This window comes from Thalassophryne amazonica, chromosome 11 (assembly GCF_902500255.1).
Source record: "Thalassophryne amazonica chromosome 11, fThaAma1.1, whole genome shotgun sequence".
Lineage (NCBI taxonomy): Eukaryota > Metazoa > Chordata > Actinopteri > Batrachoidiformes > Batrachoididae > Thalassophryne > Thalassophryne amazonica.
Window position 1 is genome coordinate 69923431 of NC_047113.1, and position 25833 is coordinate 69949263.

Sequence of the window (25833 nt, forward strand, 5' to 3'; positions counted from 1 at the left end):
TGCTTCGAGGAGAGGCACGCGCCTGGGCTACGGCGCTCTGAGAGCAAAATTCACGGCTCCACATATACTGGGTTGTGAGGGAGTTTAATCAGGTGTTTGATCATCCCAATAGAGGCGAGACCGCTTCGACCGTGCTGCTGTCAATGAGACAGGGGCGTCGGAGTGCAGCTGAGTATGCAGTCGACTTCCGTATCGCAGCTGCGAGGTCCGGCTGGAATACTGTTGCACTCCGCGCCGCCTTCATAAACGGACTGTCTCCGGTCCTGAAGGAGCATCTACTGGCTAAGGATGAGCCGCGGGATTTTGATGGGCTTGTTGACATGGTTATACGGTTAGACAACCGCTTAGAGGAACATCGTCAGGAGCGGGGCGAAGGGCGTGGCCGGGCGCGAGCCGTCCCTCTTCCTTCCGGGTCCGAAAGGGTGCCGCCGTCCTCACACTCCACAGCCAGAGAGGTCCGTGTGGCAACAGCTCCCCCTGCTGACGAAGCTATGGACACGAGCAGGGCCAAAGTAAAATCTAATGACAGACAACGGAGGCTGGCCCGCTGAGAATGTTTTTTCTGTGGCTCAAGTGAGCACCTACAAAGGAACTGCCCCAAACGTTTAAACTCCAACGCCCGCCCCTAGAGACTGGGCTAAGGGTGGGCCATAACATTCACGTGGGGAGATCCCGTAGATCCGCACGCATCCCAGTGACAATTCTGAGTGGGGATCTAACCCTTCATGCCCCAGCACTGGTGGACACGGGGTCGGAAGGGAATCTGCTGGATAGCAGATGGGCAAGGGAGGTGGGGCTCCCTCTAGTGGCTCTACCTTCACCATTGAAGGTACGGGCACTAGATGGCACCCTTCTCCCATTAATCACACACCAGACACAGCCCGTGACATTGGTTGTGTCTGGGAATCACAGGGAGGAGATCGTGTTTTATGTAACTCCTTCTACCTCCCGAGTGATTCTGGGTTTCCCACGGATGGTGAAGCACAATCCCCGGAGAGATAGGCTGTCTGGGGTTGTGATGCAGTGGAGCGAAACCTGCCACCGGGAATGTTTAGGATCCTCAGTTCCATCTGGTGTGACAGCTAATGAGGAGGTCAAAGTCCCCCCCAATCTGGCGGCGGTACCTGAGGAGTACCACGATCTTGCTGACGTTTTCAGCAAAGATCTGGCACTCACTCTCCCCCCGCACCGGCCGTACGATTGCGCCATTGATTTGATACCGGGCGTTGAGTACCCGTCCAGCAGGCTGTACAACCTCTCACGTCCAGAGCGCGAATCAATGGAGACCTATATCCGGGACTCCTTAGCAGCCGGGTTGATCCGGAACTCCACCTCCCCGATGGGTGCAGGTTTCTTTTTTGTGGGCAAGAAAGACGGCGGACTTCGTCCGTGCATCGATTACAGAGGGCTGAACGAAATCACGGTTCGCAACCGATACCCGTTACCTCTGTTGGATTTGGTGTTCACGCCCTTGCATGGAGCCCAATTATTCACTAAATTGGATCTTAGGAATGCGTATCACCTGGTTCGGATCCGGAAGGGAGATGAGTGGAAGACAGCATTTAACACCCCATTAGGTCACTTTGAGTACCTGGTCATGCCGTTAGGCCTCACCAATGAGCCCGCGACGTTCCAAGCCTTGGTTAATAACGTCTTGCGGGATTTGGAGCAGGCCCTCCGTTGCGTGACCTCTGCGCACCCTACGGCCTGGAGTGACCATCTGGCCTGGATCAAGTACGCTCACAATAGCCAAGTTTCATCTGCCACCGGCCTTTCCCTGTTTGAGGTATGTTTGGGGTACCAGCCCCCATTGTTTCCACTCATGGAGGGGGAGGTCGGGGTGCCCTCGGTCCAGGCCCACCTAAGGAGGTGCCGTCGGGTGTGGCGCACTGCCCGCTCTGCCCTGCTGAAAGCCCGGACAAGGGCCAAGGCCCATGCAGACCACCGGCATTCCCCAGCCCCTGCTTACCTGCCCGGGCAGGAGGTTTGGCTATCTACCAAGGACATCCCCCTTCAAGTGGAATCCCAGAAACTGAAAGACCGATTCATTGGACCATTCTCCATACTCAAAGTCCTCAGTCCAGCCACAGTGAAGCTGGTAGCTTCAGCTTCACTGCGGATTCATCCTGTGTTCCATGTTTCCCGTATCAAACCCTACCGCACATCAACACTCTGCACCCCCGGACCGGCAACGCCTCCTGCCCGGATCATAGATGGAGAGCCTGCCTGGACCGTGCGCAGGCTCCTGGACATCCGTCGAAAGGGCCGGGGGTTTCAGTATCTGGTGGACTGGAAGGGTTATGGACCCGAAGAGCGCTCCTGGGTGAAGAGGAGCTTCATCCTGGACCCAGCCCTCCTGCCGATTTCTACCGCCGTCATCCCGACAAACCTGGTTGGGCGCCAGGAGGCGCCCGTTGAGGGGGGGTTCTGTTGTGTGGGCCGCTGAAGAGGAGGTACTGCTGGCCCACCACCAGAGGGCGTCCTGCCTGAATGGCGGGTTTCAGGCACGAGAGGGCGCCGCATCACGGGAGCAGCTGGAAATGACAGCTGCCCCTCATCACCACCTGACAGCTGTTCCTCATCATCACCATCTCCATAAAAGCCGGGCAGCAACTCCACCTCCCTGCCGAGATATCAGTCTACCTGGAAGGTAAAATTCTCAGCCGCTGCTGTGCCGAATGCACGTAATCCTTTTCTGAACTATTTGCAGGAGTTCCTGTACCTTTATTTGCAGCTGGGAGCTGGGTTTTGTGGACGGTGGAGGAGTGACGACCTTCACTCCTCGCTCCACATACGATAAGTAGTGGTTCAGGCTCTGCCGTTACATTGTTCCTGAGTTGGAGGTGGAGGTGTTCCCTCCAAGTGGAAAAGAACTGTTTGCTGATTGTTTTGCTGGGTGTGCACACACCCACCATAAACTGTTTTTGCTTCCTGCCAGCAGTACCGATCTGACAGCTGGAGACGGTGGCCACCTGGGGATTCAGGACTTGGCGGCTCCGGTGTGTTCCAGATCCATGGGCAGTGGAAATCGTGTGGGACCCGGCTCTTCTCTGGACAGACGTCTTCTATCCTCGAGCCTGCCCACACGTCACCTCGTATTATTGACTATTGTTCTAAATTGCATTTGTCTGTTTTTTCCGTTGTGCACGTTCACAACATTAAATTGTTGTTTTTCGGCTGATCCATTGTCCGTTCATTTACGCCCCCTGTTGTGGGTCTGTGTCACTACACTTTTCCCAACAGGCACGGAAGAAAATGGAAAACAACCATCAAAATGGATAGAGGAATAACCAGAATGGCAAAGGCTCACCCACTGATCAGCTCCAGGATGATCAAAGACAGTCTGGAGTTACCTGTAGGTGCTGTGACAGTTAGAAGACACCTGTGTGAAGCTAATTTATTTGCAAGAATCCCCCACGAAGTCCCTCTGTTAAATAAAAGACGTGCAGAAGAGGTTACAATTTGCCAAAGAACACATCAACTGGCCTAAAGAGAAATGGAGGAATATTTTGTGGACTGATGAGAGTAAAACTGTTCTTTTTGGGTCCAAGGGCCGCAGACAGTTTGTGAGACAACCCCCAAACTCTGAATTCAAGCCACAGTTCACAATGAAGACAGTAAAGCATGGTGGTGCAAGCATCATGATATGGGCATGTTTCTCCTACTATGGTGTTGGGCCTATATATCGCATACCAGGTATCATGGATCAGTTTGGATATGTCAAAATACTTGAAGAGGTCATGTTGCCTTATGCTGAAGAGGACATGCCCTTGAAATGGGTGTTTCAACAAGACAATGACCCCAAGCACACTAGTAAACGAGCAAAATCTTGGTTCCAAACCAACAAAATTAATGACACACAGATGTGAAGAAATCATGAAAAACTGTGGTTATACAACTAAATACTAGTTTACTGATTCACAGGATTGCTAAAAAAGCAGTTTGAAAATAATAGTTTTGAGTTTGTAGCATCAACAACAGATGGTACTATTATTGTGAATACCCCCTTTTCTACTTCTTTTTTTTTTTACTAATAGCCCAATTTCATAGCGTTAAGAGTGTGCATACCTTGAATGCTTGGTCTTGTTGGATTTGTGAGAATCTACTGAATCTACTAGAGACCTCCAGGTGGACACCGTTCGGAAAATTAATATGGCTTTCAGGGACGATTTTATGGGGATTATACAGATTAACGAGTGTTACTGCCGCTGTAAGGATGGCCCACAACTGCTGAGAGCATGGCGCGCTCCCAGCGCTGATCGACATGCTCAGACCCCGCTGAAACAACCAGATCATTTCCAACGTGAAGGCTTTGTTGATCCGGGACCTCGTCTGACTTTCACAAAAATGCAGGAGACGTGGACATCAGCACTTTTTCGGCACATTCCACTGTTACAGGAGTTTATTTCATGGAAAGAAAAGTAGAGGGACACGCCACGGAGCTGTTCATTACGCGGCACAAAACCACCTCCGTGTTGGTCTCACAGGACGACTTTCAGGTGGATTTCAGACGGCTGTCGGCTTTTCAGTCGTGTGATTATCCGATTGTGATTGTGCATGAGCTGGACATGCCCCAACATGTCCTGGAAGGCTTCATCATGGTGTTGCTTTGCGCCTTGCGGCTCCACCACGCTCCTCTTTCCATGACAAAAACTCCTGTAACAGTGGAATGTACCGTTCATTTCTAAACTGGGCACTGTCTTGATCCAGTATGTCGTCTGACTAGCACAGGAATTGTGAAAAGACATGGACATCAGCACTTTTTCAGCACATTAAGACAGATGTGTGGAGGAGTTCCGCGCGTCGCGGTGGAGCCGCATGGCGCAAAGCAACGCCGTGATGAAGCCTTCCAGGACATGTTGGGGCATGTCCAGCTCATGCACAATCACAATCGGATAATCACACAACTTAAAAGCCAGCGACAGCCATCTGAAATCCACCTGAAAGCCTGAAAACATGGAGGTGGTTTTGTGCCGCGTAATGAACGGCTCCGTGGCGTGTCCCTCCGCTTTTCTTTCCATGAAAAAAACTCCTGTAACAGTGGAATGTGCCGAAAAAGTGCTGATGTCCACGTCTCCTGCCTTTTTGTGAAAGTCAGACGAGGTCCCGGATCATCAAAGCCTTCACGTTGGAAATGATCTGGTCGTTTCAGCGGGGTCTGAGCATGTCGATCGGCGCCGGGAGCGCGCCGCGGTCTCAGCAGTTGTGGGCCGTCCTTAAAGCGGCAGTAACACTTCTTAATCTGTATAATCCCCATAAAATCGTCCCTGAAAGCCATATTAATTTCCAAACGGTGTCCACCTGGAGGTCTCTCACAGTTTCTGGAAAAAAATTGATGCAGCAAAGCTCCAAATCCTTCAGACATTTATTCGCAATAAAAATCCGATGAGAGGGGTGGACCAGTGCTCACACAAAGCCTGCTCACAGACGAATGATGCAACCGACAGGCGTGAAAAAACTCACGCATGCGCACAAAGGTTCAAGCTTGTCTGATGCAATCACACGTGATTCAAATCCATATGGTTTTTGAAAAAAATAAAAAGGTCCGATACTTTTCTAACAGACCTCGTATATATATATATAATTGCTATAACCAACAGGTTTTTCATTGTGTCTCACAGTAGTCTGTACTCAAGGTTCTTGAAATGAAGGAATATCTCCACCAGGTGGACATTTAACATTAATCCAGGTATTACAATCTATATGTCTGTATGTATATATGTTGATCACTGGGCTAGCAGTTCAAGTCAGCTATGGTGCAGAAGGTTAATGGTTTGAATCCCATTTCAGACTATAATAACTGGAAAACTCAGCAGCAACCCACCTGACTCTTTTTAGATTCTGGGAAACTGAAAATGATGGGGGGATTTTGTGAATTAATTCCGATGCGCATGTCCATGATTACTGAGCCTTGGCAGATGCAACTACCCTTTGAAAACCCCATCTAGTTTCTAGTTAGTGCAATTTCAGAAACATCCTCTCTTGAGATCAACCGCCGCTCTGCTGAGATAAATTAGTCAACACACGCTGTCATCTTGCTCCTCTCAGCTATTTGCATAAATTCATAAAATCCCTAAAGAGAGAACGCACCTCGCCATGCTTAAATTGTTCCTCTTTTACTAAGAGGTTTTTACTTGAAGCCCAAAAGCTACACAGGCTTCAGTGCTGCTAAGCAGTTCAAACAAAACAAACTACAAAATATGTAAATTGCATGAAGGTCACCAGTGTTACATTCTTGTCTTTTCTTATTTGATCATAGACATATGAGGCACAGATTTAGATGTAAATCAGGAGATTAGAATGGAAATGTTAAGAGACGGATGGAGCTTTTTACTCCCCCTAGAAATGAAGAGCAGATGTTTGGCTGCTGGACCAAACACGCTCGGTCAGAGAGGAGACTGGTCACAGCTTCTAATCTGTCAAGTGCAAGAGGACTGAAGATCTCAGAGGTTGCAGGCTGAAGGCTGCCAAGACCAGCAATCAGTCACCTTTTTTCATGCACAACACTTATTTTTTTTTAAAGTGTTTCATTAAGATTCAAAAACTGTTGATTGAAACATTTAAGCAAAAAACTGAATTTGTCTCCTTGACATCTGAAAATTGGACAATCATGACTTAAGAGGGCTGATGCTCCTGCAGGCTCAACACACCACATTATGAATGTAGAAATAAATATACATATGACTCCATCATGTGATTCTGTATGCATTCAATATGAAGTCATTCATATCAATCTCTCTTATTTTGCTGATCAATATATGCTTTAAATCATCCATCTAGGCTTCTTGGTTGTTGTGATATGCCCAAATAAGGTGTTTTTCAGCCCATGTTTTCCATGAGGTTGAGTTATGACCAGTTTACTCCAAAACCTAATTGCTTCTAGATATTTATCCAATTAATAATCCCATCTAGGTTTTTTTTTATTGAGATATACAATAAAAAAAAATGTTGCATTCAGAACCCTGTGATGTTCACAGATTCTAACCTCTAGCTCGGGGAAAAATGCCTTCGATGCTACGTTTGGCTGGAAATTTTTTCTCTGAAACACAGGGAAATTGAGCAACCTGAGGTACCTCAGCTAACATCACAGCCATGGCAGCCGCTTTTGCGACTGCTTAGGCAACAATGATACTATTATTGAAAAGACAATATTCACTATGGAATTTCCCCCAAGTTAAATATGTTCTATTCATTAAAATGAGATGTAATTTTGCAACATGTTGCAAAAATAAACCTATTACTGTATAATGCTTGGATTTTGGTTTTGTAAAATTTGACAGGCCCTATAACTTTAAATGAAGTTTTAACAAGACATCACTGCTATATGTAATACAACCCCTGGCAAACATTATGGAATCACCGGCCTCAGAGGATGTTCATTCAGTTGTTTAATTTTGTAGAAAAAAAAGCAGATCACAGACATGACACAAAACTAAAGTCATTTCAAATGGCAACTTTCTGGCTTTAAGAAAAACTATAAGAAATCAGGAAAAATAATTGTGGCAGTCAGTAACAGTTATTTTTTTAGACCAAGCAGAGGGAAAATAATATGGACTCTCTCAATTCTGAGGAAAAAATTATGGAATCACCCTGTAAATTTTCATCCCCAAAACTAACACCTGCATCAAATCAGATCTGCTCATTAGTCTGCATCTAAAAAGGAGTGATCACACCTTGGAGAGCTGTTGCACCAAGTGGACTGACATGAATCATGGCTCCAACACGAGAGATGTCAACTGAAACAAAGGAGAAGATTATCAAATTCTTAAAAGATGTTGGTTGTTCACAGTCAGCTGTGTCTAAACTCTGGACAAATACAAACAACATGGGAAGGTTGTTAAAGGCAAACATACTGGTAGACCAAGGAAGACATCAAAGCGTCAAGACAGAAAACTTAAAGCAATATGTCTCAAAAATCGAAAATGCACAACAAAACAAATGAGGAACGAATGGGAGGAAACTGGAGTCAACGTCTGAGACCGAACTGTAAGAAACCACCTAAAGGAAATCAATCAATCAATCAATTTTTTTTATATAGCGCCAAATCACAACAAACAGTTGCCCCAAGGCGCTTTATATTGTAAGGCAGGCCATACAATAATTATGTAAAACCGCAACGGTCAAAACGACCCCCTGTGAGCAAGCACTTGGCTACAGTGGGAAGGAAAAACTCCCTTTTAACAAGAAGAAACCTCCAGCAGAACCAGGCTCAGGGAGGGGCAGTCTTCTGCTGGGACTGGTTGGGGCTGAGGGAGAGAACCAGGAAAAAGACATGCTGTGGAGGGGAGCAGAGATTGATCACTAATGATTAAATGCAGAGTGGTGCTCTCTCCTTCTAGTCCCTGTCAGTACTCTAGCTGCAGCATTTTGAATTAACTGAAGGCTTTTCAGGGAACTTTTAGGACAACCTGATAATAATGAATTACAATAGTCCAGCCTAGAGGAAATAAATGCATGAATTAGTTTTTCAGCATCACTCTGAGACAAGAACTTTCTGATTTTAGAGATATTGCGTAAATGCAAAAAAGCAGTCCTACATATTTGTTTAATATGCGCTTTGAATGACATATCCTGATCAAAAATGACTCCAAGATTTCTCACAGTATTACTAGAGCTCAGGGTAATGCCATCCAGAGTAAGGATCTGGTTAGACACCATGCTTCTAAGATTTGTGGGGCCAAGTACAATAACTTCAGTTTTATCTGAGTTTAAAAGCAGGAAATTAGAGGTCATCCATGTCTTTATGTCTGTAAGACAATCCTGCAGTTTAGCTAATTGGTGTGTGTCCTCTGGCTTCATGGATAGATAAAGCTGGGTATCATCTGTGTAACAATGAAAATTTAAGCAATACTGTCTAATAATACTGCCTAAGGGAAGCATGTATAAAATTGGTCCTAGCACAGAACCTTGTGGAACTCCATAATTAACTTTAGTCTGTGAAGAAGATTCCCCATTTACATGAACAAATTGTAATCTATTAGACAAATATGATTCAAACCACCGCAGCGCAGTGCCTTTAATACCTATGGCATGCTCTAATCTCTGTAATAAATTTTATGGTCAACAGTATCAAAAGCAGCACTGAGGTCTAACAGAACAAGCACAGAGATGAGTCCACTGTCCGAGGCCATAAGAAGATCATTTGTAACCTTCACTAATGCTGTTTCTATACTATGATGAATTCTAAAACCTCGCTGAAACTCTTCAAATAGACCATTCCTCTGCAGATGATCAGTTAGCTGTTTTACAACTACCCTTTCAAGAAGTTTTGAGAGAAAAGGAAGGTTGGAGATTGGCCTATAATTAGCTAAGATAGCTGGGTCAAGTGATGGCTTTTTAAGTAATGGTTTAATTACTGCCACCTTAAAAGCCTGTGGTACATAGCCAACTAACAAAGATAGATTGATCATATTTAAGATCGAAGCATTAAATAATGGTAGGGCTTCCTTGAGCAGCCTGGTAGGAATGGGTCTAATAAACATGTTGATGGTTTGGATGAAGTAACTAATGAAAATAACTCAGACAGAACAATCGGAGAGAAAGAGTCTAACCAAATACCGGCATCACTGAAAGCAGCCAAAGATAACGATACGTCTTGGGATGGTTATGAGTAATTTTTGCTCTATAGTTAAAATTTTGTTAGCAAAGAAAGTCATGAAGTCATTACTAGTTAAAGTTAATGGAATACTCAGCTCAATAGAGCTCTGACTCTTTGTCAGCCTGGCTACAGTGCTGAAAAGAAACCTGGGGTTGTTCTTATTTTCTTCCATCAGAGTAAATGTAAATGTTATTAAGAAATGATCAGACAGAAGGGAGTTTTCAGGGAATACTGTTAAGTCTTCTATTTCCATACCATAAGTCAGAACAAGATCTAAGATATGATTAAAGTGGTGGTGGACTCATTTACTTTTTGAGCAAAGCCAATAGAGTCTAATAATAGATTAAATGCAGTGTTGAGGCTGTCATTCTCAGCATCTGTGTGGATGTTAAAATCGCCCACTATAATTATCTTATCTGAGCTAAGCACTAAATCAGACAAAAGGTCTGAAAATTCACAGAGAAACTCACAGTAACGACCAGGTGGACGATAGATAATAACAAATAAACTGGTTTTGGGACTTCCAATTTGGATGGACAAGACTAAGAGTCAAGCTTTCAAATGAATTAAAGCTCTGTCTGGGTTTTTGATTAATTAATAAGCTGGAATAGAAGATTGCTGCTAATCTTCCGCCCCGGCCCGTGCTACGAGCATTCTGACAGTTAGTGTGACTCGGGGGTGTTGACTCATTTAAACTAACATATTCATCCTGCTGTAACCAGGTTTCTGTAAGGCAGAATAAATCAATATGTTGATCAATACAATACAGTACAACTCTGCTTCCTGGTCCCAACCCTGGATAGTCACGGTTTGGAGGATTTAAGAAAATTGGCCAGATTTCTAGAAATGAGAGCTGCTCCATCCAAAGTGGGATGGATGCCGTCTCTCCTAACAAGACCAGGTTTTCCCCAGAAGCTTTGCCAATTATCTATGAAGCCCACCTCATTTTTTGGACACCACTCAGACAGCCAGCAATTCAAGGAGAACATGCAGCTAAACATGTCACTCCCGGTCTGATTGGGGAGGGGCCCAGAGAAAACTACAGAGTCCGACATTGTTTTTGCAAAGTTACACACCGATTTAATGTTAATTTAGTGACCTCCGATTAGCGTAACCGGGTGTCATTACTGCCGACGTGAATTACAATCTTACCAAATTTACGCTTAGCCTTAGCCAGCAGTTTCAAATTTCCTTCAATGTCGCCTGCTCTGGCCCCCGGAAGACAATTGACTATGGTTGCTGGTGTCACTAACTTCACATTTCTCAAAACAGAGTCGCCAATACCAGAGTTTGATCCTCGGCGGGTGTGTCGTCGAGTGGGGAAAAACGGTTAGAAATGTGAACGGGTTGGCGGTGTACACGGGGCTTCTGTTTAGGGCTACGCTTCCTCCTCACAGTCACCCAGTCGGCCTGCTTTCCCGGCTGCTCGGGATCTGCCAGGGGGTAACTAATGGCGGCTAAGCTACCTTGGTCCGCACCGACTACAGGGGCCTGGCTAGCTGTAGAATTTTCCACGGTGCGGAGCCGAGTCTCCAATTCGCCCAGCCTGGCCTCCAAAGCTACGAATAAGCTACACTTATTACAAGTACCGTTACTGCTAAAGGAGGCCGAGGAATAACTAAACATTTCACACCCAGAGCAGAAAAGTGCGGGAGAGACAGGAGAAGCTGCCATGCTAAATCGGCTAAGAGCTAGTAGCTACGCTAAGCTAGCGGATTCCTAAAAACACGCAAAGTGAATAATGTGTAAATAATTTAGAGGTGATTCAGCAGAAGGAGTGCTTTAGTTAAGGCACGTAAAGATTACACTGGGAAACAAATCGTAATCTAGATAACTAGATCAATCTAACTGCGCAGATTAAACAGCTAACAGATACAGAAAAACACCGCTGTGCTCCGGAACAGGAAGTGATACAATACCGCAGTGAGAGCCACACAGATACCACAGAAATGGGATTTAAATACAGAAAAGCTAAACGAAAGCCATCATTAACACCTAAACAGAAAAAAAACAAGGTTACAATGGGCTAAGGAAAAGCAATCATGGACTGTGGATGACTGGATGAAAGTCCTATTCAGTGATGAATCTCGAATCTGCATTGGGCAAGGTGATGATGCTGGAACTTTTGTTTGGTGCCGTTCCAATGAGATTTATAAAGATGACTGCCTGAAGAGAACATGTAAATTTCCACACTCATTGATTATATGGGGCTGCATGTCAGGTAAAGGCAATGGGGAGATGGCTGTCATTACATCATCAATAAATGCACAAGTTTACGTTGATATTTTGGACACTTTCTTATCCCATCAATTGAAAGGATGTTTGGGGATGATGAAATAATTTTTCAAGATGATAATGCATCTTGCCATAGAGCAAAAACTGTGAAAACATTCCTTGCGAAAAGACACATAAGGTCAATGTCATGGCCTGCAAATAGTCCGGATCTCAATCCAATTGAAAATCTTTGGTGGAAGTTGAAGAAAATGGTCCATGACAAGGCCCCAACCTGCAAAGCTGATCTGGCAACAGCAATCAGAGAAAGTTGGAGCCAGATTGATGAAGAGTACTGTTTGTCACTCATTAAGTCCATGCCTCAGAGACTGCAAGCTGTTATAAAAGCCAGAGGTGGTGCAACAAAATACTAGTGATGTTGTTGTGTGGGCCGCTGAAGAGGAGGTACTGCTGGCCCATCACCACCAGACGGCGCCCTGCTTGGAGTGCGGGCTCCAAGCACGAGAGGGCGTCAGAGCCGCTGGAAGTGACAGCTGTCACCTATCAACCCCAGCTGTCACCCATCACCACCACTACAAAGACCGGACTGCAACTCCACCTCCTCGCCGAGAAATCAGCTACCATTCAGGTAATTTCTCTGCTACACTTAACGCTGACTAATCGTCTGAACTTCTTTTGCAGCCGTTTTCCTGTGGTGTTGCCTTATCTGTGGGATTGGCGTTTGGTGTGATCAGCGACGGCTTCGCTTCACACCCCAACCAGATAAGTGGTTAGACAGGAGCTGCACGAGTGTGTGATTAGAGGTGGAGGTGCTCCCTCCTTACTGAATACAGACTGTGGGATTACTGAGTGTGCAAACTCACACTCATCAGGACTGTCTCTGTTCTCTGCCAGCAGTACCGGGTCTGACTGCTGAAGACAGCGGCCACCTGGGGCGCAGGACTTGGCGGCTCCGGTGTTCTTCAGCTCCGTTGGTGGTGGAAGCTGTGTGGGATCCGGCTCTTCTCTCGCCAGGCGTCTTCTATTGTCGAGCCTGCCCACACGTCACCTGGTGTATAACTGACAGTCCACCATATTGTTGTTGTCTGTACGTAGTTGTGCTATTCACAACATTAAATTGTTACTTTTGGCTTATCCATTGTCCGTTCATTAACGCCCCCTGTTGTGGGTCCGTGTCACGACACCTTCACAACAGATGTGTTGGAGCGTTCTTTTGTTTTTCATGATTCCATAATTTTTTCCTCAGAATTGAGTGATTCCATATCTTTTTCCCTCTGCTTGGTCAAAAAAGTAACCGTTACTGACTGCCACAATTTTTTTTCCTGATTTCTTATAGTGTTTCTTAAAGCCAGAAAGTTGCCATTTGAAATGACTTTAGTTTTGTGTCATGTCTGTGATCTGCTTTTTTTCTACAAAATTAAACAACTGAATGAACATCATCCGAGGCCGGTGATTCCATAATTTTTGCCAGGGGTTGTATATTTACATTCTATGTACAATTAGTTAAACTACCAGCACCACACTTCAGCAAAATCAGCTTTGACAATTTCATTTAGGCTACAAGATAACATTATCCTTGCTCTACTGTGGTATATAGGCTAAGTAGTTGGTGACTCAAATTACAAATGCAATCTCATGAATGCACTTTTTTCCGGAAGTAAGGGTTTTTGTATGTTGGGTCGATCCGATTTTGTACAAGGGTTCTGAATTCAGCATCATACACATAATCCAGTGAAGTGGATTAGGCTGCAAGGTTGGTAACATACAGCTAATGTGTTATCACAAATAAGTCAATAATTTCACAAATTAAAGTTTAAATTAGTGAAGCCTAATGTTACCATTTATTTGTTCTCAACAGGATAATTTCTGAGTCAGTTACATGGTAATTAGCCACGTAAGCTGTCTTTACAAGCTATTTAATCAACTTTGCTCAGCTGGCGATCTTAAGGGCCCCTTCACACATAGTGCAAACTTGGTCAATTTGCACATTAAGTGTACATGAAGCAGGAATCGTATGCAAACCGTGTAATTTCGCAGCTGCTTCCAACGCCTCGTACACCTGTTACTACAACTATTTGCGAACACCAGCGGCTGAAAAGTGTGCACTGTGCGAGCCCATCGAACCCTCTCACGGCAGACGTCGGCCAAATTCCAACTGACACACACGAACATCTAACACTGCTCGTTTGGCACTTAGAAAATGTGTGGCAATTCGCACTCTCGGCACGACAAGAGACTGCAGACAATCACTGTCATACTTGCAATGAAATTTGTCTAAGTTCCCCACGAGTGTGGCTTTGCAAACACACACTGACACATGGGTGTGTGCGCTCCACTGACAGGAGGTGTGGCTTCTAACAGAGCAGCTTTGGGGATCTGTGGATCTGGACATCCCAGCTGGACAACACCTACTGTGTTTGAACAGACATGGACTAACAACTGTCCACTGTGAGGCACGTGTGTCTGATTGCTGTACTTAACATACTGTACTGGACATAAATAAAAACATATATCACCGTGGCGATAAGCTGCAGGGAGCAAGCGCATGGACGGAGCGGACATCAACAGCCTGCCAGGTTCAAACAAACCATCAGATCAGAACACGCAGTGGGCGATCTGACCATCACGTCAAATACGTGAGCTCTGTTCCGCGGTGTCTGTGCTGTGGCGCGCCGTCCACAACACATGCATGTTGGGCAGAACACATGCGTGGGGCAACTGGGTGCACCAGACCAGTAGATGTGGAGATGATCAGAGCACACTGCTTCTCATTCATGTTATTTCATGACTGTATGTCAGTGACCATGGGTCATCACCAGAGGAACAGATGGATCATCTTTGTTTTATATGCTGTGTGATTTTAATTTTTTTTTTTTTTGTAATACTTCCATGTCCTTCCTGATATGAGGCAGGTTCCTGCAGGTTTCAAATGACAGCTCCTTAGCTCAGTGGTAAAGTTTCTGAGTGGCAATCAGAGCTTTTGGAAGGCATGGATTCGAGTCCCATGTTTTCCACATAAGCAGCATAATGTGATTCCACAGGTACCGGCTGATTTTTATGTTTTATTTATTCCACATAAGCAGCGCTATGTGGTGCACCTCGCACTGTGTTCTTGCTCGAAAGACACTGTCGCGTGCATTGGATCATGTATACCACATTTTTTCATGTTGCGCTAATCTGAACTGTTTTGTGCTGTTTTGCCGTATTCGACAAAACTTCGCACTGTGTGTGAAGGGGCACTAACAGTCAATATATATATAAAAAAAATGCATAAAGACAATGTATTTGTATTATCTGTGTTTCATCTTCAATTACAAACCGTATTGATGTTGCAATGTTTACACTCATTTATCACAGATTTAATACAATTATATTACGTGAATTTACTAATCATCTGAACAAGGCATGCACAAGGATTATTTGAACATGTATGTCACCTCTTTGAATGAATCCAAGTTCACATAGGTTGTGTAAAAGTGCATTGAAATTAACAGGAATTGAAACTATGTGTGTTCTTCTGCAACCTGTATAAATCACGTGCCATTGCAAAGGGTCTTTGTACAAAGTCCGTCAACCCAACAGCCTCAGCTATTTTATGTATAAAGATGCTGTGTGAGTATAAACAGAGCAGAGATTGTATTTTCAGTCAGCATTTTAATGTAGATACCTGAGTCAAAATCAGGAGGTGCACATTCATATTCTGTTTATTTTCCATTGTACGATGACAAAACTACAGCGAGAATGTAAATTTAATAATGAGATGAAGAGTCACAAAGACTTGCCTTTGAAGTTGGGTCTTATTCTGGGATCATAGCTGATCAGTAACCTGTTCAAGATGTTACTGGTTGAGTTTGCTGGGACACGGGCCAGATCCTCAGATGACAGCTGTCTGCAAACAAGAAGACAAAGAGGCAACTGCACACGCGACCACATCGCCAGGTCACATTCCTGTCAGAGTCACATCACATCCACTTCTGCTCTGTGTACATTCTGATTCAAATAAAAGCTGCAACAGCCAACTGGTGTGGATTAAATTAGCTTTTCAAATTTGGACCACCTGGGCGATGTTTGAATGAACAAATATTTAGAAATGAAATGCTGTTGTGGGCCATTTAAAGAGAAAATAAAAATAAAGAGAAAAGAGAAAATATTTTGTTCTTCAGAACATAAACAATGTCTCACAGTACTACTAAAGTCTGTCTAAGTCAGAGAATGTGAGAACCTGACTGAAGACAGACTGATTAATAATTGGATAATTGTTAGTTTCCTGCCAGAGTTTTCCTACATTGACTGAAATTGCACCTGGAGGCTGGGGTCTACAGCCCCTTCAATCCTCACCCTGGAACTGCCAGTGGTTTGGCTGGAAACCAACAGAGTAATCAGGTTAAATTCAATCAAAAGTGCCTCAATCACTCATTTGTGAAAATGAGGTGCAAACTGGCACTCTCAATGAATAGACTAAAGCCCCGTCACACAGAGCAAGAATGTGCAGGAACCAAGCCGACACGGCAAATATTGCCACAATCGCACGCAATCGGGAGGAAAAGAGGCGTGGTCAGCAGTGTCAGAATGCATCCAGATTAACTTGTTCCCACCTGCACCATGGCATCCAAATAAAAGTGTATGTTGACAACAGGCAGATGACAGATTGCAGTCAGATGGCCATAAAAGGCGCTGGACACTGCCTGATGTCAAAATGTCTGGATGACAAACACTGGACCGGAGTGGGGGGGAGTGCTGTGTTCCTCCTTTTGCACAATCCCTGCCGGTACTGGACATGAGAGTACAACCGATGGACTGGACTCATGCCATGTGTCCAAGCCGGCATCAGTGCAATCACTCACTCATTCATGCAATCACACCTCTGCTCATCCTCTCCATCGCAATGCTACTGACCTCACATGCATGTGTGTGTGTGTGTGTGTGTGTGTGTAGAGCAGGTGCTGGACTGATGACGTGATCACTGGGAGTGTGTGTGTTCATAACGGCTGAATGAGTCGCTATGCGTGTGTGCGGGGAGCATGTGCGCGCCGTTGTCAGCTACTGGACACTGCTGGCAGTGGTCAGGGAGCCTTAAGGTTTCCCATGCGTCAGACGCAGCCTTTCCAGGCAACTTTAATGTTTTTTTTGTGTGTGTTTTGGCTCACTTCAGCAGCACAATGCAACTCTGTACACCGCGATGGTTGGATTATCAAATGGCATTTATTTTTGCCATGGTGGATTCCAGCACAGAGAAGCAGGGTGAGAGGATTTTAACCACAGACTGCCAATTCCGGCTCCACGTCCATGTCTGCGCTGTGAAACACTCCTGGGCCATTGTTGGAGGTGAGATTCATGTTTATTAATGCTGTAACTGCCTGGCAAAACAGTTCCATGTCATATCTCCTACAGAGTTAGAAGGTGATCAAATATTACAGTGGTGAGATCTGTTCAGCTATGAGCCTGATGTATGTAATGATGCATTACTGCGCATGGTACCATGGAGAGGCGCAGCTGCCCATGGTATATACAGATATGATGGATGCAATTATTTCACATTGTTTAAGTCGCCCATGGGAAGGAATGTATCTGTACTGTATGGTCTATTATGGATATAACAGCCTGTTCACATTTGCAGCGGTGTGCGCTGCGCCGTGGTGTATGGTGCTTTTGATTTCAATTTTCAATTTATTTTCATTTATATAGCGCCAAATCATAACAAAGTTGTCTCAAGGCGCTTCACACAACTAAGGTCAAACCTTACCAAACCCCACAGCAAGCACACAGGCGACAGTGGTAAAGAAAAACTCCCTCTGATTATTTTGAGGAAGAAACCTCAAGCAGACCAGACTCAAAGGGGTGACCCTCTGCTTGGGCCATGCTACCAAGACAATTTACAAAACAAATAACCAGGAAATTTTGCTGGTGCACAGGACAGGAGGGTTGCAGAAACAGACACCGCACCCATCTCTGGATGGTGCCACACCTCAAACAGAGAGAGAAAAAATAAATCAGGTATCAGAAAGACAACAAATGTAGTATAATTAGTCAGCATTGAGCAACAGGAAAAACAGAAGAAATACTAAGGTTATCACTGGCCACTCGCCCAAAGCTTCACTAAAAGACTCAGAATTTAGATAAAGTTGAGGCTGCTGCCCGCTCCGTTTACTAATAAAATGAATTTAAACGCGTAAAAAGCATAGCAACATATGCCATACTAAAGGAAAAATAAGTGCGTCTTAAGTCTTGCTTTAAGACTTGGTTTGATTGTGCGCTGTTCACATTCACTGCACATGATGAATGTGTGCCACATACATGTTATTATATATCAACATTTCCTTTGCCCTCCCTGAACGGGGTCCAGTGGAGGTGGACATACATGGCACAATATGCCAGCAGGCTTTGCTGTGACCGATCCATCTCAGAGTGCAATCAACCCAGATCGGATTGTTTCAAATGCTGTTATGACGCCGTCAGAATACGTAGATTGAGATCAAATGATGCACAAATGGCACATAGACCGCCGTCAGATGTGTGTCCCATCTCCACAGCGCCAAGAGTGTTTTGAACATATGCAACACATTCGGGACAGCCAAGCGAATGGGACCAAATATTTAGTCTGTTCACAGACTGTCTTCGGTTGGTCTTCAGACGGCACCTCAATACTTCCCGACTGTGGCAGGATTTGTCATTCTGACGCCATTCGGCCTCAATCGGCGTATGTTTGACAGTGGTATAAGTTTGAGCCACATCTGATCTGTATTGTGGATTTAGTGGATACTTGATTTTAACATTGAAAAGCCCTTTTCATTTATATTTTGTATTATATTTTAGCTTATGAGAAGCCACTTCTAACAGGACTTTGGCACTGAAAATGTTTTCCAAGTAAAAAAGTTGTGGAATTAGAAACTACTGCTGATGGAGGTTTGAGCTCTGTGAGCCCGGTGCTCTAGTTTACTTCTGGTCATTTTTTCCCACACAATCAGAGAGGTTTTCTCATCAAAGTTATGCTGTAAAATACATACCACCTGTCTCCAAAAATTTACCACAACAACAAAGTCGTGACTTTCAAAACCATCAAGTCAAACATGATTTGGTTTCTGATGCTGACTGATGAAAAAACATAAAGACAGATGGAAGGAAGGAGAGAACATGATCTGACGGGAGGGAAAGTGAATACATAACGTCTCCTTGTGGGTGGCAAGAATTCTCCTGCCAAGGAATTTGCCCTCCTCAAAGCACTTTGCATATTATGTAAACTTTATCATGCACCGAGGATGAGTTAAAGTGCTCCAAAGAAATGCAGCACAGTGTGTGTAATGCCATACGGTTCCCCTGATCAAAGCAAAAGTCATAATTCCCAGTCACTAAAATGCTTTTCTCTCTGTCTCTCTCTTTTAAGAGGGCACTCTGACAACCCCAACCGCTGCAGCTCAAATGGAACAGAGCGGTTTCCTTGATCCACAAAAGGCATCCGCGGAACTGAGCACGGAATATGTCACACAGTTTACGTTTGCCATCAGGGCAACATCAGAGGGTTTACTCATTGTTTCAGCGTTTGTCACCATTTAAGGTTGTAGCTGTTGAACATTATCACAGAGTCAATGGTCACTTCAGAAGCACGCTGATGGACCAGCGTTCAAATGGTGAGAGATTTGCAGGATAGGAATCATCCCAAGTCACTACACACAAGTAAAGGTGCACTGACACTTGCATGACTTTGATCCGTGCACTTGCACTCACATCGTCGTGACCATTCCACCTGCTGTATTCCCAGCTGGATGCTGTGCTTTGTTCCACTAGCCTCCCAGCATCGTGTGTTGGACACTTTTTTTTTTTTAAGGAAGGAAGGAAGAAAAGGAAGGAATGAAGTAACGAAATAAAGCAAGAAAAAGGAAGGAATATAAGGGAAAAAAACAGAAGGAAGGAACAACTGCATACAAATTAGTAAATTATACATCTGTTTATGTGTAGGAAGGAAGGAAGGAACACAGATAAAAATTATTAAAACATGCATTTGATTGTGTGTTGGAAGAAAGGAAAGGGTGAAAAGGAAGAAGGAAGAAAATAATGGATGGAAAGGAACAGAAGGAGGAAGAAAAAGAAGGAAAGGAAAAATAGGAAGGAAGGAAAGGATGTAAAGGAAAAAAGGGAAAGGAAAGAAAGAAAGAAGGAAGGAAGGAACAGTTACATAGAAATTAGTAAAACAGATATGCTTGAGTTGAAAGGAAGGAAGGTTTTCATTTCTCGTTACTGACCATCCATTAAGAAAGAGCTCTCCTCCTTTCTGATATATTTTGAGCCTTATTATTTCGTGTTGTCGCTGAACGAACCTAAAAATCAGTCCATCCCCTGCCTTCACTTCACATTTGTCATTTCTGAGCGTCAGCAGCGATTCACAGATTATCAGCTCGTTTCTGCTTAAAACTTCACTCCAGTCACCATCTATCTAAGTGACAGACATCTGACGCTTTTGTACAACAATCATTTCCACATACATTCAGCATTATTTCATCATGAAGGATGGAGGAAGCGCTAAGAGCGCCGCAACTACATGTCTGAGTCTGACGTGCTGCTGCGCCTACATCATTTTGGAGCATCAGTAGCGACTCACCGATTGTCTTGTTTCTGCTTAAAATTGACTTTAGAATAATTTAAGAGGTTTTATTTTGTCATCTGATGGTTAATAAACACATTATTCCCTTTGATCGGTTTTGGTGAAGAGAGTCAGACTCAGACGCGTGCACAGTGAAGGCAGGGCGGACCAATTTTTAAGGGGGACCGTTTGGTAGGTGACACTGTGTCAGCCACTGCTTTGTGTTCTCACTTTGTCATGGAAAAGAAAAGCTGACCCACAAAAATGTGAGGTGCGCTCAGCTACAGTCTGACATGTATTTACCATTTTATTAAATATTGCCTCTTGAGTTGGGTTTTGCACTGCACACGTTTTTACACTCCATACTTACGAAGGACAATAAACCTGCTTCCCTTTCTTTTTTCCCTTCCTCGCTGCTTTTTCTTTGGCAGATCCTCCATCTAGACACAGAAACAGGACAAGCAGGAAGACTGCAAACTTCATGGTTCCCATCCTGGTGTGTGTCGATCCTGTGAAAGAAAAGACCACAGGAGAATCCTCATCATCATACGTGGAGGTTGGTGAGCAATTCATGGTCCGCTGTTCAAACGAACACATTCCAGGTTACACATCATTAACTTTTACTCTTAAAGGGGTTATACTGTATAATTATTTTTAATCAAAATGTTATAGTTAAATATTACACAGAAACACAGATGTCCTTGTATTTTGACGATGACACAATTTTTGTAATGTCTCTGTTCATCACCACAGTGGAGCTGAAATGAAACCATCAAGATGCACTTGTGGTGTAGATTTCCAGCTTTTATTCAACCAATTTAACAAAAATATCACATGCAATATTTAGGAATTGCAGCCGTTTAAATACATAATTCCTCCGTGATCAGACGGGACTGGACAGCTGATTCCTTCTTATTCCAACTAGAGATGGTAGCACCTGTTGAATTCACAGGCTGAACCCCAAAATCAGGTTGGAGAAACTTTAGGAGGTGAAGAATCAACAATTTGGTCCATTTTTTTTTAAAGAAGTGATGCACTGGCAAGTGAAACAACACCAAAAGGTAGAAAGATAACAGAAGACATCTCAAGGATTTTCTTAACACATGAAATTTCAGTTACCCTTTGTTAGAAGACACATGGGAGACCAAACCTAGATTTGTGTTGTGATCTGTCCCCTGTCCATGTCTGTGGTCCGTGATTGTGGTCTGTCCATTGTCGGTGTCCCGTTTGTATGTTAATTGTCATTGTGCTTCAGTTCTGTGTCCTATTGTTGTTTTTCCCCTGTTTGCTCTCATTTACAACTTTGAGGCCAATGTTAGTTTTTATTTAGTGGTTCTCCTTTCAGTTTGATTATTATTATGGCATGTTTTAGTTTCCATTCACCCCCAGGGATCTTTTTTGCATCACTTTGTGTGTGTCAATTTGTGCACGTGTTTGTAATAGTCCATGAGCCAGTCATCAATTTTGACCTAATCGGTACCACTTAGAGGGAAGAAACAACACTTAGAGTTCAGCCTCAGTGTACCATGGCCTAGACAAAATGTATGATAGCCATCCCAGGGTGGTAGCTATGTACCAGGTAGGGGTCAATGAAGAATTACACAAAGGTCAAACCTTAAAAATGCTCCAAACATGTTGAAGACTATATCACATTGCTTGTCTGATCATAACAATTCCAAAAAGGTATAGTTTGGACTATCTATGATGAAATGTTCAGGGGTTATGGGGTAAAAATGGCAAAAATGGTGACAAAGGTGAGTTTCAGTTTGTACAGGGGTCAAAAGTAAAAGTTGCGCCAATTTCAGTTAAAAAATAATGCAAATTATTGGTTGAAATAAAAGGATTAATAAATTGAATAGTTTTGACTGTGTTGAATGTTTGGTCTCCAAAGTAAAGGTCAAACCAGGTCAACATCCATTGAATTCTATGACATGTGACATATGTTACTCTCTAACATGAAAACTAAGCATGACAGATGGCGCAAACTATTCCATTTTAGAACCCTATTAACCCAAATAATAATTTTCATCATTTTTTACTGAAATTGGAGCAACTTTAAACTTTGACCCCTGTACAAACTGAACTTGACCTTTGTCACCATTTTTCCTTTTTTTACCCCATACCTTCAGAACATTCCATCACAGATAGTCCAAACTATACCTATTTGGAATCATTACGATCAGACAAGCAACGTGATATAGTTTTCAACATGATTGGAACATTTTTAAAGTTTGACCTCTGTGTAATTCTTCATTGACCCCTACCTGGCTACAGCCACCACCCTGGGATGGCTATCATACATTTTTGTGTAGGCCATGGTACACTGAGGCTGGATTCTAAGTGTTGTTTCTTCCCCTTAAGTGGTACTGAAAACCTGCTTGGCCCATGGACTATAAGTGTGTCTTGTTTTCCGGCCTCCCCTATTCCCTATTCCAGCCTCACATTTCTCACATTTTTTTTTCATGCTCCCGTCACAAAATGAGTTAAATTTTCATGACGGGTTTTTTTTTTAACTTGCTATTACTAACCCTACTCCTACCCCCAACCCTAACCATAACCACCCGCAACCCCCCGCTTCACTTTTAATTTTGTGCAGCCATCACGGAATGAATTAGAATGAATTTGTGCTGCCGTGACAAAAATGAGGCGCTTTTCGTCACAATATCACAAACTAACAGATTAATGTATACAGTGGTCCTTTGCTATAACGCCTTGCTATAACCTTTCGCGGCCTTGCAGTCTCATGGATTTTTTTTAGTCCAGTTTTGCATGCTTTTTTTTTTTTTACAGCGCATTGTGTTCTGAGTCCTCATCAAGCAAGCTGGTCGCGGCACCGTTCAGCACGCGCATTGTGTTCTGCGTGTCTGTTTATAAGAATCTTCTTGCCCAGAAGAAGAAAGAGCAGCAACAACTACCCATAACTGTGTTTGTTCTTCACTCGGAAGAAGACACCTGCACCGAGGTATCACTCAGTGTAAAAAAGACGCAACAGTGGAGCGGCGCCAGGATGCAGAGGTGCAGTCAGAGGAACTGTGAAATACTGGTGAGTCACTATTAATAATTTCGTATGTGTCCAACCTCGTAGGTTGATCGTTAAAATTAAATTTGTTAGTTCTAAAAGCCATCATAATTATTTATAGGAAAAAGGTTTGAACTTTGAGTGTTTACACAGGAGAGAAAAGTGAGAAAATGTTAATGCCTGTTTGAGAAAAGTGTATAAAGTGTGTAGTGAGGGGTTTTACAGCGTTAAAACATCTATAATAATTGTAAAAAATAACGCTGACTACTTCGCTGATTTCACCTATTGCAGGTTATTTTTAGAACGTAACTCCCGTAATAAACAAGGGACCACTGTATTTTGTGCTGCTGAATCACGACTTGCCATGAGGCCAGGTTGCCTATTCCTGTGCACTGCACACCTGGAGCTCATCTATTCATTTGTGTTTCAGTATTTCACTGCATAACTTCCTCTACCGTCTGCCATATTATTATTTGTCGCCTTGTGAGCATCGAATTTCCTTGTCACCATCCGTTTGTAGATGTTCGGAAGTCTAAGTTTGATGACCCTTTGTCCATTCCCTGGTTGTTGATGCCTCCCTCTACCTTTGTGGGTTTGGAGTTCTACACTAACCCCTGTGTTTGCCATTTAGACTCTTTCTCCATTTGTTGGACTGAACTGCTTTTCAGTTATTAAGTCACCTCTGTTCTCCACTTACTCTTGTGTGATTACTACCTGTATTTCTGGGTTCACCCGTACCTGCAAACCTAACAGATTTGATGTTTGTTTTGTATAAAAATCATTCTCTGTTCCACTCCTACATAAAGCTGTGACTACTGCTGCCACAGACAAAAGATGCACTATCCACAGGTTCTCCAGTCACATCCATAGATGCCAATACTTCTTAGTGGCTTCCCTCACTTGTCTCCTCCTTGCATGCTCACACAGCTTTTGAGAACTGCCTCCTCCAGACAGAATTATCATACAGTACCTCACTGTTTGCATTTCATTATCACTGATGTAAATGAAATCCAAGACAAATTCAGTGACTTGGAAATGGTCATGTTTTATCCACTGAATTGATTGAAGAAAAGTGGCTGTGAAAGTGGTTATATACATTAATAATCAATATACTTTTTTTAACAATTACATATGTGATTTCAAAATGAATTGTCTATGTTTACAAATATTTATTATCCTAAATTGTTGAATTTAGCTCTGAATTAAAGCTTCATTTCAGCTCCACGTCACTGTCCAGTTATTTATGGACCTGAATGTATTAACAATAATCTTGACATTTAAAGTTACATACACTTGTACAGTTACTTGGGGAGACTGTGTAAAAATGGTTATAATTCCTATAATGATTGGCATTGAACCTATTGAATTAAAGCAGAAAGTCTACACTTACTGTACACCTTGCTTGCATCATTTCAACTAAAAAAAACTCAACTACAAAAATTGACAATGTCCAAATACTGATGAACTCATTTTGTCATTACTGAGCTCTGACTTTGCTCTTGACTTTGAACCCCCCCATTTACTCAGCATGCATGTCACATTCGGCAAATGTCCAAAGTGTACATGAATTAATTGGCAAACATTTAATCAAACAGTGCAAGTTCAAGTATAAATACAATCAGGAGATTGATGCAGAAAGCTAATGATGATCATTCACACGAATGAGGACAGCAGGAATAAAGTCACTTGAAATATCCCATGTGCAACCTGCAGAGAAAAGTCTAAAGTGATGTTTTATTACATCTTTAATGTACTCTATCTATCTATCTATCTATCTATCTATCTATCTATCTATCTATCTATCTATCTATCTATCTATCTATCTATCTATCTATCTATCTATCTATCTATCTATCTATCTATCTATCTATCTATCTATCTATCTATCTATCTATCTATCTATCTATCTATCTATCTATCTATCTATCTATCTATCTAGCAATATTCATTGGTGCCATTCATTGTGCCAGATTTTCAGTGGGTGACTGATCTACATACATCCATATATTAAAAGCTAAGAAGCCTCTATGCGTGCGTGTCTATGGCTTCGATCACAGAGAAACTGGGGAGAGCTGACATTTGCTGTTTGGTATGTGTAAAGAATAAATGTAAATATATGCTATTTTACTCATAATTAGCTCTGCATGCTAACAATGCTAAAAGTTACGAAACTGAATAAAAGGTCTTATGTTCATTATTTTCAAAAAGTAACAAATGTTTAGAAGTATGTACACCATGCAGGTTTAAATAAACTAGATATTGTACTGAATGAATGAATTTGAATACAGTCTATACTTGTGCCATAATGTGTTTAAGGGTTTTATCATGATGTCAAATGAATGAAAATGTGTATGCCTATGCTTTGATAGGTGTTAAATTGATTTATAATGGTTTTGAAATGATACAATA

General features: G+C 43.1%; 1 protein-coding gene and 1 pseudogene across 3 annotated transcripts in view; one reads left to right on the forward strand and one right to left on the reverse strand.

Annotated features, from left to right (window-relative positions):
- Window positions 1-25833, forward strand: part of LOC117519696 — a 366295-nt pseudogene that overhangs the window by 315805 nt on the left and 24657 nt on the right.
- glrbb (glycine receptor, beta b) overlaps window positions 1-25833 on the reverse strand; it is a 107506-nt gene that overhangs the window by 59227 nt on the left and 22446 nt on the right. For all 3 annotated transcript variants that reach the window (XM_034182106.1, XM_034182105.1, XM_034182107.1), the window contains exons 2-3: window positions 20776-20914; window positions 15613-15719 (exon numbers count right to left, since the gene is read on the reverse strand). In XM_034182106.1, the coding sequence (XP_034037997.1) occupies window positions 15613-15719; window positions 20776-20897 (229 nt within the window). In that variant the 5' untranslated portion in view covers window positions 20898-20914. The remainder of the gene's footprint in view (window positions 1-15612; window positions 15720-20775; window positions 20915-25833) is intronic.